The sequence below is a fragment of the Xenopus tropicalis genome, chromosome 4 (genome assembly GCF_000004195.4).
Source record: "Xenopus tropicalis strain Nigerian chromosome 4, UCB_Xtro_10.0, whole genome shotgun sequence".
In the NCBI taxonomy this organism is placed as follows: domain Eukaryota; kingdom Metazoa; phylum Chordata; class Amphibia; order Anura; family Pipidae; genus Xenopus; species Xenopus tropicalis.
In genome coordinates, this window is record NC_030680.2 from 77,159,759 (window position 1) to 77,179,383 (window position 19,625).

The 19,625-nt window shown below is 38.2% G+C and overlaps 2 protein-coding genes across 2 annotated transcripts; both read left to right on the forward strand.

The window, feature by feature from the left end:
* The first annotated feature begins 2,253 nt into the window (after positions 1 to 2,253).
* On the forward strand, positions 2,254 to 10,478 carry bcl10 (BCL10, immune signaling adaptor). The gene is given in 3 exon segments (NM_001015777.2): positions 2,254 to 2,446; positions 6,684 to 6,972; positions 8,659 to 10,478. Coding segments are annotated over 3 exon segments (711 nt in total). The 5' UTR covers positions 2,254 to 2,392; the 3' UTR covers positions 9,027 to 10,478.
* A 1,946-nt stretch (positions 10,479 to 12,424) lies between these two features.
* On the forward strand, positions 12,425 to 18,926 carry c1orf52 (chromosome 1 open reading frame 52). The gene is given in 3 exon segments (NM_001015959.2): positions 12,425 to 12,690; positions 15,493 to 15,700; positions 17,915 to 18,926. Coding segments are annotated over 3 exon segments (513 nt in total). The 5' UTR covers positions 12,425 to 12,432; the 3' UTR covers positions 17,962 to 18,926.
* The last annotated feature ends 699 nt before the right edge of the window (positions 18,927 to 19,625 follow it).

Here is a 19,625-nt window from a genome sequence, read left to right on the forward strand (position 1 = left end):
TTTAAATTGAGCACAACTGACTCCAAACTTAAAACCATATTCAACATATTCAAAAGATTTCACACCAGGCTGCACACCCGCAAACTTCAAAACATGGATAGCAGCAAACTTGACCACCATAAAAGCCCTCGCACCAGAGCAAAAAATCATCTCATTTCAAGAATGCACAGACAAATACGAAATCCCAAACACCCAATTATTTCAATACCTACAGATAAAGCACTACATCGAAGCAAAAATCAAAACACAAAAAAATAACCCACTCACATATCTAGAAAACATATGCCACAGACAATCTCAACCAGAGAACTTAATCTCAATGCTATACTATCTGCTAGCAAAGGACACAACACCTTTACAACAAAAATATATGACCAAATGGGAAGAAGACCTAGGCACTACAATATCAGAACAAACCTGGTCACACATATGGACTGCAGCTAAAAAAACCTCAATATGCGCAACCTCAAGTGAAAGAGCATACAAAATTATCTATAGATGGTACTATACCCCAACCCGGATCAGCAAACTCTCAAATAACCCAGAACTAGCATCCTGCTTCAGGGGCTGCGGAGAACAAGGATCATTCATGCACACATGGTGGACATGTAAAATAGCCCAAGAATTCTGGCATAGAGTAGCCACTCTACTCTCCGAGGTTCTCCATACCACAGTAGAACCAACCCCACAATTGTTCCTACTAGGAATAAAACCTAGAAATATACAACCCAAACAAACATGCAAACTAATCACACATATCCTCACAGCAGCAAGATCACTTCTAGCAGCTAACTGGAAACAACCTAACATACCAGACATACCAACACTGATAACAAAAATCAACTGGATTAAAGCCATGGAATCGATTAAGGACAAACTCCAGGACAGAAGCTACGAAGGGGAGTTGGAGTGGTATCCATGGGTCCAATACCTGGAGAGTCAACAGACAGGAAGCGTCACATAGAAACCGAGAACCGGTAAACCTTAACCCCTTCCCCACTCTGCTACCTATCTCCCACTACCCCACTAACTCTTACCCACTTCCCCCCATCTTTCTTTCCTTTATCTTATCTTACCCCAAAAACCACACAATCAACCTCAGCCCGATAGAAGGAAAACGGAAATATCCGCGAAAACAGGGAAAATTACACTGAGCCACTCTGTTACCAATTTTGAAATGTTTATTGCATAACAAGAAAAACAAACGAAATGTATAACAATCATACTGTCTGTTTTATCTTCTTTCTTCTTCTGTTAAAGAGAAAAATCAATAAAAATTTTCGAATTAAAATTACACTTTTTAACCTAAACAAGTGTAATAGGCAAAGGCTATAACACAAGTATGTGATCTCTTATCTGGAAACCTGATATTCAGAAAGCTTCGAATTATAGGAAGGCCATCTCTCACAGAGTCCATTTTAAGCAAATAATTCAATTTATCTTTTTTTCTTGAATCCACATTGGTGAAAGAACAATCCTACTGTAAAAAAATGTTAGGCACCCCCAGTGACTTTAATTGCTTACCTTTTACCCCGGGCTGGTGCCCCTGTTAGGAGAAAACCGCTCCAGCCCAGGGTACCTGTAGCAAGTATTTCCTCTTCCTTCTGCCGTCAAAATCCCTGGGCCGGTGCATGCGCAGTAGATGAAAAAGCCGACTTTTTTTTTCGGCTTCTCACTCTTCTGTGCATGTGCAAGCGTGCAAAGACGGCAGAAGGAATAGGTGACAGTTGCTGCAGGTACCCCGGGCTGGTGCAGTTTTCTCCTAACAGGTGCACCAGCCCAGGGTACAAGGTAAGCGATTTAAATCACTGGGGGTGATTTTGGCACCCCCAAGTGACTTAGCCTTTCCTTCTCCTTTAAGGAATGGTGATACATATCACAGAAAGATTCTTATCTGGAAAACACTAGGTCCCAAGAATTCTGTATAAGAGATCCCTTACATGTATATATATGTTTTACTTGAGGATTTGATTAGAAAAGAGAACAAATAAGTCAGCAGGAATATGAGTCATGTTCAGACACGTGCAGTATTATGAAAGAGAAGCCGCACTGCTATTTGCTACCAGTCTGCTAATGCTATTCTCTGCATTCCTGTATCACAAGTGTAATGTAACACCAGGCTCAAATGCACAGCTAAAAGCTGCAGCCAGTAAGGAGAGATCAGGAAATGTAAGAGGGTGCGTCACTAGTAAATACAAGGAAGTATAGACTCAAATTCTATTGGCAGCTTCACAGGAAGAACAAACAATTTCATTTTCTGTACACTTTAACCTCCGTGCAAACATTTCCGGGACTTTTCCTGAAAATACCTGTTTACCTCAGTAAAGGTGCCTTTATTAACCCTCTAAAGCTGCTTGCCACTACCCAGCATAGTAGGGGCTCCAAGAAAGGGATGGCAGAGATGAACAAACTCACTGATGATGAGATGGCTGAAGTTAAGAAAGATGTAAGTAGAACAATGTTGAACAGGAACAGCAGGAAGTTACTGGTATCGAAACATAAAAGATTTTTACTTCCTTTTATTATGAAATGAATGTAATTACTTGATTGGCCAATGAGACCAATATCCTTTTATTTCCCATTACAGGTTATAGAGTTATGGCAATATGTATGACTATAGCCCAAAAGACAATGATTACATAGTCCCTTAAACACAGAGTACATATATATAGGACAGATAGAGATAGTATGGACACCTCAACTGATTATCTTCATTTTTGGTACCTATACCTTCCTTATCTCAGGTAAATCAGAAAGCTTGTAAAAATCTTTAGCACAATAAACTATGGGAAAGTTAGTTTACATAAATATCTTATACTTCAGTTCAGAACAGGAGTCATTCTGCAGAGGGAGTGTTAGTACTGGCCTCTGCTCGGCAAAGAAATAGAATTGCACAATGTTCTTTGCTAACAGTCAAGAGTAGAGGTAGTGCAGGAAGCAACAGAAGCCCATCCCCTACCTTTCTTACTCTCTAAAATAATCTGCTATTATGCAAAAAAAAAGAACAGTGACACTTAAGTTTACAGACCATGCAGTGCAATATGCACTATTTAAACACACTCATAGAACACATTCATAGAACTTTTTCGATGCTGGATGTGAATGTGTCAGTGCTTTCTCACAGGTTATATAATCAGAATACAATATAATTATGCACAGGGGAAGAGGGTTACATTTTAGTTTAAGGGGGTAACTAGTAAAAGGATTTCCTTTGGAGAACTCCAAAGGGGTCCAAACTGGTAATAAATGTATGCACCTCAGACGTGTAACTATTATACAGCAGGCACCATTGTAGGGTCCCAGCTCACAGGGTCTGCTGTCGATTGTTCCACATCCCTAGCCCAGGGGCCATTTTAATAAATGGGCAAAAGAGAAATTTACCCAGGGCCCACTAGCACACCTTTTATCTGGGATAACTTTTGGCAGAAGCAACCTACATAGATGGCAGACCCCTCATTTTAATCAAATGGCTCTATAATATGGGCATTTTAATTTCTTTGCCTTTTTTCTTGTGGCATCACCATGTTGTAATTTTTTTGCTGACATGGCTGTTGGTCCTGGGTGGCACACCTTGGGATTAGTGCTGTGCGGGTGCGCACCCATACATATTGCCTGCTGGAGGCAGATGCTAGGCAGAGGTTGGTCATAGGCAGGGAGGGTGGAAGTGACCGCTTAGCCTAAACCTGTCCACAACCTTCAAGTACTGTGCAAAACCTGCCTCACCAGCGGGTAAATCTGCAGGGCCCACTGGCTCACACATCACTGATGGGGAGCATGTCTACTTCAGTAAGTGCAAACCATTTTTTTACTGCCTGCCTTGCTATATTGAACTTGACGTGTTGTGGGTTATTCTATGACAGAGCCTGCTGGTACCTTAGAGTGGCCCTGCTCTAGTTTGCTGCTGCTTTAATGCAAGCCTATGGCCAAATGTGGATATTTCCCCCAATGTGCCCACCTTGAGGTGTGTTATATCAGGTTCGGGCCAAACAACTGGATAACAATGATGGTATGCAGGCCAAAAGGGCAGAGACCAAATCAATGAGCCTACGCCACATGAAATGCAGATGGGATTTTTAAACCTGTCTGAACGACATCTAAAATTACTTGTTACAAAGGAGACAAATCAAGAAAATCAAAAGACATGGGCTGAACAATGGACATTTGTGTAACAAATCAGTCAGGATGTTGGTGGGGAGGTCCTGTACTATTATACAGGTATCAGGTCTGTGTTTTCCAGATAAGGGCTCATTCTGTAATTTGGATCTCCATACCTTAAGTTTACTAAAAAATTATTTAAACATTAAACCCAGTAAGATTGTTTTGCCTCCAATAAGGATTAATTATATCTTAGTTGGGATCATTTCATTACAAAAGAGAAAAAGGAAATATTTTTTAAAACTTGGAATTATTTTCTTAAAATATAGTCTATGGAAGATGGCCTTCCCATAATTCAGAGCTTCCTGGATAACAGGTTTCCAGACAGCAGATCCCACACCAGTAAACTGAGAAATAATTTACAATGAAACCCCCCATGTAATTATTTATGCAGAAACAAACAATTGAGCTTCTATTCTGATAAATATGGGTGCCAGTATACAGCGATAAAACACTGTACAGTGACAGCTGGTACTTCCATCACCATCCTTATAGCATAATTTAGTTTAAAGAATTATTTCTGTTTTTAAAATGTGATGCCAAAGTTCAAGCAACTTCCACTAGTTACAGACCTTCCCTCCCCACATAGTCACACCATAAAAACACAGGTGGAATAAAAGAGTGAGTTGGGTGACACCAGTCTTGCGTTGATAACAAGAGAGAATTCCTGATCATGTGCTTGGGAGCTATGAAGCTATGCCCTCATACTCTCTGCTAAATGAAACATATCTCTTTGCATTTTTAACCAGTGCACTTTAACACATAAGAAAATTCTGGGTAAATTTAGAATTCTGTTAACATTAGACCTGCTCTGATAATGGTTTTTTTTTACATTTATTATACAGAAAGGTAAGAGGTGGTTGGAGATTGGCAATATTTTTCATGGTAAAGATTCTGAATTAATTATATTGAGAAAAAGTGTTAAAGGAGAAGGAAAGGCTAAGTCACTTGGGGGTGCCTAAATGTTAGGCACCCCCCAGTGACTTTAATCGCTTACCTTTTACCCTGGGCTGGTGCCCCTGTTAGGAATAAACTGCACCGGCCCGGGGTAACTGCAAGCGTGGTCTCCTCTTCCTTCTTGTGCATGCGCAGTAGAGTGAAAAGCAGAATTTTAACAAAAAAGTCGGCTTTTCACTCTACTGTGCATGGGCCGGCCCAGGGATTTTGACAACAGAAGAAGAAGGAAGCGCTCGCTACAGGTACCCTGGGCTGGTGCGGTTTTCTCCTAACAGGGGCACCAGCCTGGGGTAAAAGGTAAGTGATTAAAGTCACTTGGGGGTGCCTAACATTTTGGCACCCCAAGTGACTTAGTCTTTCCTTCTCCTTTAATTTTGCCTTGTACATGATACATTTTCAAATTTATGATCCATGGCCCATGGAGTATATTATGCAGGGCCCACTAAGGTGAGGGCCCACAAAGCATAAGTACAGACCGTAGGGATGCACTGAATCCAGGAATACGGTTTGGGATTCGGCCAAGATTCCGCCTTTTTCCAGCAGGATTTGACCGAATCCACGCTCCTGGCCGAACCGACTCAGAGTCCTTAAAATCATGTGTTTTTTTTGTCACATAATCACATAAATTCAAAATCTTTCGCTGCAAGCTGTGTTCTTTAACCCTTCCGTTAAAGATCACGGTTGGGTATTCGACCAAATCTTTTATGAAGGATTCGGTTTTCAGATACGGCGCATCCCTAGTCAGTAGAGACATAATTAAATTAATGTGGAACAAAAAATGCAAAAGAAGTATTGATTAATTTGTTGTGGGTACAACTGACCTTAGAATGTATGTATAATTTTTTTTATAAAGTGCTACTTGTCCATAGCAGTTACAATCAAGTTTTAGTGCTGGTGATTTTAATTTAAAAGATTGTGTTTAGAAAAGAAGAAACCAAGTATATTTTTATATATATATAAAAATTTCCAGCTTTCAAAATAGGGATCACAGACCCCCAGCAACTAAAAAACTATTGCTCTGTGAGGCTACAATTTTACTGTTATTGTTACTTTTTATTACTTATCTTTATATTTAGGCCCCTGTTTCTGTCTCTTTTTTTTTTTTTTAAACCACTGCTTCATTGCTAGGTTAAACTGGCCCCTAGCAACCAGATAGCCCTTGAAATTCTGAACTGGAGCTGCTGAAAAAAATGGCTAAATCATTCAAAAACCCCAAATGATGAAAAAAACAAAGGCCAATTGCAAATTGTCTCAGAAAAGCAATATCTGCATCATACAAAATGGTATTGTAAAGGTGAACAACGCCTTTAATTTAGTTCCAGATTTTCTCATATACTCCAATAGTCTTTTCATGGGATAAACCATGATATCATTTCAAATTGAATCTGGCCCAATATCTATTAGAATTAAGTTTAAAGCAACTGGACTTTTTAATAGAGCTCAGAAAGTTCAGATGCTTTAGGCTTTTATTAGATACTGTATATCATAACCTGGATGAAAATATTCATAGTTCATATGGCCCAGTGTTTCATATGCAATGCATCATCAAATCCTTCTTTTACTGCCTACAGGCTATTGAATCCTTGCGGCCGTACCTCTGTGAAAAGATTATTGCAGAAAGACATTTTGACTACCTACGTTCAAAAAAGATATTAAACAAAGATGACGCTGAAGAAATCTTGTGCCAAACAACAAGCCGCCGAAAAGCAGGAGATTTGTTAGACCGATTAGCCAAAAATCCCAAGGGTCTAGATGCTTTAATCGAATCAATACGACTACAAGAAACACAGGATTTTCTGATAGAAAAAATAATTGATGAAGTACTTAAAATCAAGAACAAGAAACTGGAATCATCTAGAGGTAAAGATACTTTCCCCTGGTCTATGTTCAACATTTTCTTTTAAACACTGAATCTTGTGCAAAAAGCTCATTCAGAAAATTTGAAAAAAATGCAAACCATAAAAATTTCTCTCTTTCAACATAATATACACATATAGCTCTAACATATTCTGCAGCACTTTATAGATTATACATCATTCACAACAGCCCCTGCCCCTGTGGAGCTTACATTCTAAGGTCCCTGTCACATTCACACACAATAGGGGCTATTTATTATGCTGTGTAAAACAAAATTCACCAAAAAAACATTGTAAAAAGCAGCATAAAATAAATGGCGAATTTTAAATGGCAGATTTTATACCTTTATTTTATGTTTAAGTTCTGGGGGAAGAAAAAACATGTAAAAAAATGATGTTTACGCAGCAAAGCCTAATGATGTGTGGCAAATTTTGTCTTATTTTTATAAATAAAAACATTAAAGATCACAGGCACATAGGCTCCAAATGTTTCAGGCGTTTTAAACCCTCTGGGTCCTTAACCATAGGCATGCTAAGGATGCCCCAGAGCTAGCATATTTTAAAAAAACACATATTTAAAAACAACCAATGATTAACCATTGTGTTTTATACAATTAAGATAGTAAAACACATGTTTAGATACTGAAATTCAATCGTGTTGTATTGTCTTATAGTACAATATAGGATTTTCAATGAAAATTACTATAAAGGAAACAGTTACTGCAACTACTGCATAGCCCATGGGACTAATAAGCAGCTGCATTATATGTTCATGGAAAAAGTCTTGTTCCCAAAATTAAGGGGCCCAATAACCAGTCATTCTGCTGCTGAAAACTTAAGCAAGGAGATGCTCATTCATTTAAGTAAATGGATTACAATATAAACAGTGGAATTCACCTTAAGTTGTTTAATTTATTGGTGGTCTGTAGAGTTTGCCCCTGCCTGCCCCATCACACTTCCCTATATTGTCATTGCTTGATACATAAGTTACATAAGCTTCTGTGTAAGTAACGTAAGTTTCAAGGCAAGTCACTGCAGTTTTTGTCAAGGTTGTGTAAATTGTGTATGTTTAATGTAACTTTATATGTAACTTATGCAATGCTGGCCCCTCTTCAGATCAAAATCTGTCTGAAACAAAATTTGACCTACCCAAACAAGCAGACACCACAAAAGGTCCTTCCTTCAGGCTGGCAAAGTGCCTAACCCTCACTACAAGATATGATAAGATGTAGATCAGGGATCCCCAACCTTTTATACCCATTAGCCACATTCAAATGGAAAAAGTGTTGGGGAGCAACACAAGCCTGGAAAAAGTTACTGGGGGTGCAAATAAGATCTATAATTGGCTATGTGGACTGGCAGCCTATAGAAGGCTCTGTTTGGCTTTACACTGGGTTTTTATGCAATCACCACTTGCCTTCAAGCCAGTAATTAAAAAATGAGCACCTACTTTGAGGGCACTGGGAGCCACATCCAAGGGGATGGTGAGCAACATGTTGCCCACAAACCACTGATTGGGGATCACTGATGTAGATGTTACACCCAGATGATGTGATTGTAGGGCCTGGCTACATAAATGACTAATTATTGTGGATTCTTGATAGTAATTAACCTCTTAGGCAGCATTAAAGTATTTAAGCATTTCAGCCTTTATTTTTTTTTACTAACTTAACCTTACCTTCTGTTTTAGGTTACAGTTTAAGCACATATGAGCCAACATTAAATGGATCATCACGTGAATATTTAAGACAATATACACTTGAAGATAAACTTCTGGTACCCGAAATTGAATCTACAGTTCTTTATCATCCTGAAGGGGAGTCAAGTCTTCCTATTCTTTTAAATGATTCACAGATGTTGGTAAGCAAGTCTCTTTCAGAGAAGGCAAAGAACAGCAGTCAAAGTGGTTCTATCTGCTCTAAGCTTCCCAAACCTGGAGAGCCTGGTGCCCCTCCTCTGCCTACAGCACTCCCATGTGAAAATGATAATGTCTTAGCCAACTCTCCGATTGACAATCAGTTTTTGCCTTTGAGGTCCAGCTCCTTTTCTGAAGCATGACAATGACCATGGCATACACCACTCTGACAGACAATTTCACAGAGCAATTCTTGCAGATGCTAATACTCAGACCATGAATTCTGGGAAATGTAAGAATATGAACTTTGGAGAAATTGCCACTTAAGGCAAAGATGAGGTTGTAAATAATATGTATAGCTGAAAACTGCATTCCATGCATAACATTTTGATTTGTACAAATCATACCACTATAATGAAAATATAGTTCTCTATAAGGTGTGGGTATGTTTATATATTTGCCTGCCTCACAAAAAAGCTAAAGTACAATGGCTTTTGTACTTAATGCCGATAAAGTTAAAATGCAATTTTATCTGTATGATGTAAAAATGTCCAAAGCTGGTCATAATCTTGCCAGACCAGAAAGATGGCCTTCCCAGTCAATATCTGAGTTGGGCTTAGTCAGATATTAAAGAGAGCTAAAGCTTAACAAAGAGGTAGGGCAGAAATGCAGTACATTTTGTTTTGGCATTCTCTGCAAGACCAAGGCAACCACAACCCTTTAGCAGGAAAGATCTGTGCCTCCAAATATGCCCCAGTAGCTCCTCATCTTCTTTTCTGCTGATTTACGGCACATGCTCTGTGCTGCTGTCAGTTACTGAGCTTAGGGACCAACTCACAATATACTGTATATATATAGAATATAAATATCACAGTACAAAGAGCTTGTGAGTGTCCAAGAGGGTGACTCCCTGTTCACAACTTTGAAGACCCAAATCATTGCTTTTATTACTAGAGAGGGCACTTTAGGCTGGTGCAGTTATTATATAAAATATGCCATTCCTACCCATATTTGTTTTTAGGTTTTAGTTTTTCTTAAATTCTTATTATGGCTGGAAAATGCTACACAAATAATTTGGTCCACTGCTTGGGGGGTAAAATCTGCCTGTATATGGGCAGCTTTACACAGAATAAGTCTGTCACTGCTAATAAAATATTTTCTTTCCGAAAAAAAAATATATATATTTGAATATCCATTGAACAGATGCTTAGAATTGTTCATTCTATAACATACTAAAAGTTAAATTAAACTTAGAATTGTTCATTCTATAACATACTAAAAGTTAAATTAAAGGTGAACCACTACTCTAATTTGACTTTTTATCTTACAATTAATTTTTTGGGCTACAATTTTACTGGAAATTGTATCACTATGAAACTTTGCTGCTATTGAGCTGTAATATAATATATTTGTATTTACTAGGTCAAGTAACGCATAGCAACCAATCAGCAGTCTACATTTCCCAGTCGCATTTTGAAAGTGAACATTTAATTGGGTTATTTGACCTGGTGCAATTATATCTTATATTATCTCTACTGGTGCTTCATTAATGGACAACTAATAATGTGGATTTCATGGACAATATCAATGAAATGAAAAGAAAAAATTTCTTTATGAGCTGCTTTCTTTTGCAATGCTTAAAATACTTATATTTTTATTCAGTCTCCTGCTTTCTTCCTTGACTTCCTTGAGTAAATGCTAGTTATTGCTATTATATCATGCTATTATATCATGGGCAGATATCAGCAAAGAATGGATTGTGTTTCTTTGCAGAAATATTATAAGGTCACACCACAGGTGGTGAAGAGCTGAACTAACCTCAAAGTAAAACATTCTTTTTTTTTTTTTTTTTTTTTTTTAATAATTTGTATGCATTGCTAAGGGCCACACTGCAGGAACCTGCAGTACTGCTGCCCAAAGAAATAGGGCAGGATCAAAGTTTGATCAATTCACAGACATTGGGAATTTGATGAAATTACTAAAATTCAGTATCTGTTATTAATCGATCCACCAAGCACCTAATCAAAGGGCACATGTACATCTCCAAGTGCAGTGAGCAAAGTGCAAAAAGAGGTGATGCTCTTAAGGCTGCACCAATCACAATTGTGTGTGCTTTGTATTTTACAGAGTAACTGAACTGTGGTGAGGGAAGCCAGGAGCCACCACCTGATAAGAAGGTAGCTATAGCTCCAGGGTTTGCCCACAGCTACAGGTGTATCAGTGCTTGATTCAGAATGGAAAGGCAAGGACTGAGCGGTACCGAGCACAAATATATGGAAGAGTCATAAAGTGCATTTTGATGCAAGTACCTTTAATGAAAGTAGTTTTGCATGTAACTGACTGTGGGGAAAGTGCAGTGACACAACTGCACTTGCAGACACACATGTGCCCTTAGTGTTTATTTTAAATGCTCCATCTAGTGGTAGTTTAAGCTATCTATCATTGCTAGATCTGAAGTGGAATGTACCACTTTTTCGCTGTTCAGTCTATATTTTTTATTGTTAGTGCTTTACACTTCCTTGATCTTTGGTTCTATATCTGGAAATATATTCTTGTGAAGCCGCTTTTATTGCTATTCTCCATTTTATAATTAAAGTTTGGGCTACATGAAAGCTGAATAAAGAGGAAAACATTAATTAATCATTACTACCAGGAGATAGTTAGATGGTTAATATATTAAAAACACAGAGACAAATAGATATACAGAATTATATATATATTTATTTTTAATGTTTTTACATTTTTAGTTTGTTTACAGAGAAAAGTGTGTTGACCGGCAGCTCACGAAAAGCAGGAACAAGAGTATGAAGTATGTGTTTATTCAGAGTATGAGTCACTAGATCAAAGGATTTCTATTGGCTTAGGGGCAAGCACTGAGCCAGTCTGTAGTAATAAATATTGCAGAACTCCTAATTTCCCTTCCAGTTTTAGGTTTCCAAAACTACAAGGGGAACCTGGTCAGTCCCCTTACAGTGTGTACTTGAGTAAGTTGGGGTTGTGCCTTGGGTGGCGAAGAGGGACAGTCAAGGGTATCTTTTAAATTGCAAGTGCGGAAGGCATGCTATATCACATGTATTTGTGAAATGCCTTAGAGTACAAAGAAGAAAAAAATAATTTTTGGACCTGTTGTTATCATGTGTTTATACTGAGGGCATATCAAATTTAGTTACAAAATAAAATGCACATAAATAAAGTAGTAGCAAAAACACATTCTATAATGTGGCAGCACATTTTTTTTTTTACTTATACAAGGCACGAAAGATCGTTTTCATTGCATTTTTGTTATGTATCTTAGAGATCTGATCATGTGAATAAACCTGGCCTCATAAAAGGCCTAATGGTACAAAAATGGCCCTAGAGGCTGGGTGCCATTGTACAACCATTGCAAATAGTATTTCAAATATATAGTTTTAGTAATAGCTACACATATATAATAAATGTAATAATATATTGGACGAGAAACTTTGAGCCATAGTACAACTACGGGAGGTGAAAAGGCTACGCATATTTTAAACCGGAAGTAAAAAAAAGCCGGAACTACACTGCCAGTGCTTGTGTTTCAGAGGAAGCATTAGCCGGCGTACATCGCGTTGATGTTTTAGTTCAAACATGGCAGCTGAAGAGAAGGATCCTTTGAGCTACTTTGCTGCTTATGGAAGCAGCAGCTCCGACTCAGAGAGCAGCGATGAAGAGAAAGAAGCGGAGAGGAGTAAGAACCGCACAATAAAGCGCCCTTTTCCTACTGACACTAAAAAGCTGCCGGGGCCGGACGAGCTGTTCCGGAATGTTTCTCGTCCCGCCTTCCTCTATAACCCACTCAACAAGCAGATAGACTGGGAGAGTAGGGTGAAGCGGGCCCCGGAGGAGGTAATTTGTGCTGTTGTGCTTTGACCTGAAACTGCAGCTCTGCTGTGTTTGTATGACTGGCCTGACTGCTAGGCACATATTACCTGCACCTCTGTACTGATTGGGAGTGAGGACCCCACAACAACTGCTTTGCACCCTCACCAGAACTGTTGGGCAATGTAAAATGGAGGCTTTAGTGGTTATTAAGATGGGAATGTAGGTATGGGGCAGTAACATGGTGCCCATAGGCAGTGTTTGCTTGTCACACTTGCCTACATACTCCTTGCCTATAGTACAGTGCTAGGCTCAGCTGGTGTGGCAGATATACTGCAACATGAGGTAGAGATATAAAAAAAAGAAAAGTGTTATCAAAGCGCGCAACAGTAACTAAATGAGGTTTGGCTGTACATGCCTCAGCCTTGCAGTTTAGGGAAGGGGATGTGTATGTAGTTATATCTTTATTTATAAAGCGCTACTTATGCAGCGCTGTACAGTCGAATACATAAATACAAACGGGGTTATTTAGATAATAATGGATAAATACAAAGTGTAACAATAAATACAAATAAATAAAAGATATATTTGCAATAAGTTAAGAGTCAAAGAGGTCCCTGCCCCGTAGAGCTTACAATCTATATGGGTGGGTAACTTACAGACACAAATAGGCAAATATAAGTGCTGCAGGTCACAGTGGGTGACACTACAATATAAGTGCTAGTTCCCAGATTAGGTGCTGCGCGAGTGCTCCAAAAGGTAGTCTTTTAGTTTAGTTTTGAAAAGACTGAGGGAGGATTCTCTCCGGAGGAAATCAGGGAGGGCATTCCAAATGTAAGGGGCAGCAAGGCAGAAAGGTTTAAGGTGGGAAACAGCAGTAGTAGTGGGGGGCACAACCAAGCGGTTTCTCTGCAAGGAACGAAGGATTCGGCCAGGAACGTATGGAGATACCAGAGCAAAGATGTAGTGAGGAGCAGATGAATGGAGGGCTTTGAAGGTTAAGAGAAGGAGTTTGTTAGATATTCTTTATTTAATAGGAAGCCACGATAAGGAAGGGCCTGAACTCTCCTGGATGAGAGGAGGAGAATTCTGGCAGCAGTATTTAATATATAGACTGTAGGGGGGGAAGATGGGAGTTATGGAGGCCGGTTAGTAGCAGGTTATAGTAGTCAAGTCGGGATAGGATGAGAGCATGCATGAGCAGCCTAGCTGTTGCAGTAGAAAGAAAGGGGAGTAGGACCAAGCTTAGGGGTACCAGCTGATTCTTTAGAGGCAGTATGTTCAGCACAAGATCTGTTTATTTTATTTATGCTGGTCAGGTGCATACTGCCTATTTATGTTGTGCTTTCATTGGAATTTGTTTTGTTTTTTTAACAAGTATATCCACTTTTCATACAACTTTGTTTGATTAAACTTCACTGGAATTGAAAGATTGGCTACTTTTTTTTTTTTTTTTATAGCACAGTACAGGTTTCGGATCTGGAAACCCATTATCCAGAAGGTTCCGAATTACGGAAAGGCCATCTCCCATAGACTCCATTTTAATCAAATAATTCACTTTTTTAAAAATGATTTCCTTTTTCTCTGTAATTATAAAACAGTACCTTGTACTTGATTCCAACTAAGATATAATGAATCCTTATTGGAGCCAAAACAATCCTATTGGGTTTAATTACTGTTTAAATAATTATAATAGTAGACTTAAGGTAGGAGATCGAAATTATGGAAAGACCTCTTATCCGGAAAGTCCCAGGTCCCAAGCATTCTGGATAACTGGTCCCATACCTGTACTATATTAACCTTTAAAGGAGAAAAAAGGTAAAAACTAAGTAAACTTTATCAGAAAGGTCTATGTAAATACAGCCATAAGCACTCACAGAAACGCTGCACTGAGTTCTCTGTCAAAAGATTTGTTGTGTCTGTTTCTCCCTCAAGAATGCTAAGAACTCACTCCCCCCCCCCCCTTAGGAATGAGGATCTGAGCCAATCAGCAGGAAGCTTCCTCATAGTCTTATGAACTGAGCATGTACACTGGACTGGGTGTCTGTGCAGGAGCGAGGTGTTATGGGAACTTTCTTTACACAGCTCATCGTTTTTTCTTCCTGTTTGGCTTCTGATCATCTGAACGGGAGAAATTTGGGGAGACTTAAGGGCACTATTGAGAGAACTGAAGGATTAATTCTTTACTAGCCTTTCCTTCTCCTTTAAGGGTTATGCCACGCAGTGATAGAATCATCCAATCTGCAGGCCTTTTGTTGTTTGTGTGCGCGCGCTTACAGGCACTATATCGGCCACACGGAGCTAGGAATATGTGAGCATGGATTTTCACACCAAAATTCCGCTCTGTGCGTCTGCAACCAGATTAACGCAGTGCCTTTGAGTGCAGAGACACAAATGTCCAGAGGCCTGTGGATTGGCTGATTTTTGCAGGCCTATAATCGGCACTGTGTGGCACTACCTTTAAGTGAAAGTTTTTTGCCATGGTAAATCAACTTCTTTGTACATATCCTGCATACGCATTTGCAGATTTTTTTGAGTTTTTGAAGCATGTCCATATGTTTATACACAAAAATGGGCGTTCTCTAGTATAAATACAGTGGAGTGCATCTGATGTGGCCAATGTAGCTACAAACATAAACACGAGTGGAGATTGATTAGTGTTCATTCCCTGGTCCCTGTTTTATTAGTATTTAGTGTCTATGTAATTGAAGATATATTCAAAAATAGGGTATTTTAGTTACAAATTATGATCATAAAACTGGCAAACAACCATTTTGTATGCATGTCCATATATTTCCTACAGAACATTCTGCATTGTTTTTATTACAGCCTCCTAAAGAGTTCAAAGTATGGAAGACAAATGCTGTCCCACCACCAGAGTCCTACCAAGTAGCTGAGAAGAAAGCCCCACCCCCTGAGCTGGACATGGCTATCAAATGGTCTAATGTGTACCAAGACAATGGTGATGATGCACCACATGCAAACCAAGCTAAGTCTTTAGAAGAGGAGGAAGCTCGAGAAGATTCTCCACCTTCAGGTAAAGTCATTATGGGATATTTTTCATTTCTTGAATTTCAAAACAGGTGGCCAGCACTCACAAGCATTTTTTACTTTGCTGACTAGCACTAAATGATCTTTAGTAGGGGGCAGCAGGAATGTATCCATACCTGGTTGGAGCGGTCAGTCTGTGCAACTGACAGGAGACTTCATTGAGCACTGGTGACTGCTTATTCAATTGATTTCTAAATATTACAATGTTCAGAATTGTGCAGTTATTGCTAAAAACAATAGTCTTCACTATTTTCCTTTGCCAACAAAAGTTCAGCACCCTTAGACTGCTGCCATATGTTCATACAATAATTGCCCAGCAGTCAACCAATGTTTGATCTATTTTCCTAATGAAATTCTGCAATGACTAAAAGTACAATGTATGTTTAATGGTTAAGACAACATTAACCTTTAATTCCCAGCAGAATTTCACATTTCAGTTCCCCTCAGTGCCAGTGCCCTTTGTAAACATTCAGTGCTTTCTCATTTTTGGGGCATTTACTTGAGAAGGATGGGGGGGCTAAGTTTAGGTAGGCAAACTATATATTGTTTTTTTCATGAGAACCTGAGTTTCCAAATTTAAGTTTTTGTGTATTTCCACTTCTGGAACAAGATTTAGAGCTCGAAATACAAGAAAAAAAAACTTTATTTATTTATTTTTCATGATATAGGGATTTATGCCAGAAAGCCTCAAAGCTTCCACTTTCAAGCATCATATCTCCCACATGAACACTGAACAGTTTGATGCCCATTGTGCATAGGATTACTAAAGTATCTGGCATTTAGAGACCCCAGAAAGAAGTTCATACAAAGTGCATACACATTTCCCCGGAGATCTCTTAAGCTACTGAAAATCCAACATATTTACTGCATTTTCTGTGGGGTAAAGACACAAAAACAAATAGCATTAATTACCAAGAAAATACATCCTAAATATGAAAGCCAAGGGTCCACTGAACAGTTTGATGTCCATTGTGCATAGGATCACCGATGTATCTGGCATTTAGAGACCCCAAAAGAAAGTATATACAAAGTGCATACGCTGCAATATAAGCTACCAGTATGTGTATTATGTGCCATAAGACCCCCTAACAGTACGGAGACCCTAGAAAACCATACATTTTCCGAAAGTACACATTCTGACGAAACAATAATGGGTAAATACATCTTTCTACTGCAAACTACAAAGCTGTGCTCAATGGAACGTTTTTATGACATTTCTGATAATAGTCACAAAGCTTGCATTGTACCCCATTATGTACCCCCACATTTTGTAATGTATCAACATAAAACATTCTAAATATTAACGCCAGAGGCTACTGAACAGTTTGATTCCCAATATGCATAGATTTACCAAACTATGTGGTGTACAGATGAAGCCAAAAAACCCACTAAAATCAGTCAGAATCACAGTATTTTGGCTTGGGCAAATTAGTTTCACAGACAAAGTCAAGGGAACAACACCTATGCATAACTGAAAATGCAATAAAATGACTAAAAATGACCAAAATCACAGAAAATGTAATAAAAACACCAAAATAATACAATAATTAATGTTATTGAACATTTATGACAAAATTCCTAACAAAGCTCTGGAAATAGTAATTTTTTAATTATCAAATACAGTCAGACTTTTAATTGCCAGAATTGGAAAAAAACAGGAGGTTCCAAACATTTCCCAGCTTATGAGAGAAGTTATCAGTAATATGGAATTTGAAATGGCAATTCCAAGAAATATTTCTGAGAGAAGATTCATACAGGAAGCTTAAAAAATATGGAAGAACATTTCTGGTCTTGATAATTTGTAGTTTTTTGTGGGGGGGGGTTTTGGGAGCTACCAGTTATGTAAAGTGATGGTGTTTTTCTTTTCTCACTGGAGATGGGAGGTATTGATAAAGTAAGCAGTGTAATTATTATGGTTTACATGTATTGTAAAAAATAATAAAAGGCAGCCTTTTCCTTTGGGGCCCCTGGGCAATCGTGCCCCAGGGGCCACTTGTTCCCTGCCTCTGCTCGTTGCCTAGGGGCTTTAAAAGCCGCTCCTCCACTCCCAAACCTGGAAGTGCAGCACGACATAGAATCTACGTTCTGTGGCACTTAGGTACTTTTATACACAGAGCATAGATTCTACGTTGGGTGACACTTAAAGGGTTAAACTATTTTCTTGTAACACACAATCAAATGTTTTTTTTTTGTCTTTCAGATGATGAGCAGGAGAAAGCATTTGCTATAAAAAAGCGTAAAGTCTAACCCCAGCTGTTTGGAGATTGATTCAGATGGAGGCGGGAAAAAAGACTTAAAAGAACATGAATGCTGAAAGACTTTGTTTTAGATGTTTACTGGAAGAACTCAATTACCGTGTTTGTGAAATCAATATGTATCTGTCATTTATACACTGAATACATAGGTATAAAAGCACAAATAAAAGTGCTTCCATAGAAATGTGTTCTAGCAGTTTTGCACACATTTTTAAAGCAGGACTGCAGTGTTTTGTATGTTGCTGCTGGCAAATGTACTTGTTAAGAGTCTGCCACCTAGCAATATTCTGTTCTATGAACTAATGCAGTTAGTACTGCTTGCTTTTCCATACTGTGCTAGAAACTGTTGAGTTAAAGAGCAAGTTCACTGTCCAAACTATTTTTTTTTTTAGTACATCTGAAATAGTGACTTTATCATCAGTTTTTATTTGTATCCATTTTAGGGGTTGTTCACCTTGAAATTAACTTTTAGTATGATATGGATGTTAATATTCTGACACAATTTACAATTAGTTTTCAGTTGTAACCTCACGCATACATAGTTTTTTGGCTGGCGGCGTCAGTGACTTCCATGTGAAAGCTGAAAATGGCAATAATTCAAAAACGAAACTAAAACAAAAATTAAAAAATGAAGACCATTTGCAAAGTTGCTAGGAATGGTACATTTTATAATGTACTAAAAGTTATCTTTAACTACCCCTTTTAGATTAGTTTAAATTTCATTGGGGGTCACTGACAGTTTAAAGTTTATGTAGTGGCTCATACATTTCTTTTTAAACTGCATTTGCAAAAGGTCCAATTTTCAGGTGTACTATGTAAGAACTAACAGGTTTTGGAAGGTGAACTACACTTGTACTATAAGTCAGTATAATGGTACAGTGTGGCAATTTTAGAACTGTATTTTTTGTAAATAACTGTGACTATATTTTTCAATGGATAAAAGCTTTACAAATAGTATTTTTAAGTGTGTAATTGTGTTTCTTTTCCTAAACTATTTTTACACCATATTTTTACTTTACTAGGCAGTATAATGTATCCTTATATTCAAGGGGATTGTGCAAAATATAGCTTGTAAATGTGACTTTCAACATCCACTGTTTGAAAATAAACAATATAAATCCCTAATATAGGTGATTTGCCATTACTGTATATAGCCGTTTCCATGAATCAATGTACATTTATAAATATTAGGAGTTAACCTGCTCACACTTTTGTTTAATTTTTAATGAGTAATTTGAAAAAATGATATTTCTACTCATAATAATTTTAATACATAGGGAATAAAGTACCCCCATTGTAAAATATAAGGATATTGTAAGTCAGTGCTGTCCAACGTCTGTGGCACCAAGGGCCAGAACTTTCTGGTCTGTGGTGAAGGGAATGGAAGCCAGTGTTGCACACTGCCAGTTTATAAACCACACCCATTTATCATAAGAGCTTTTAAGACCATACCCACATTAATGGTGGTAGCACAGTAAATACCCAAATGGTTGGCACCTTAGGGACCCCCTAACAACTATTCTTATAGCAAAACAGTTGCGCACACTAGTAAATTTTATACCATTAGGTGGGGGTACAATGAGGCTGTGACCACAAAATTCATACTGACAAAGACAAGAGGGTCCTCTGCAGTCATCTATTATTGAGATATATAGG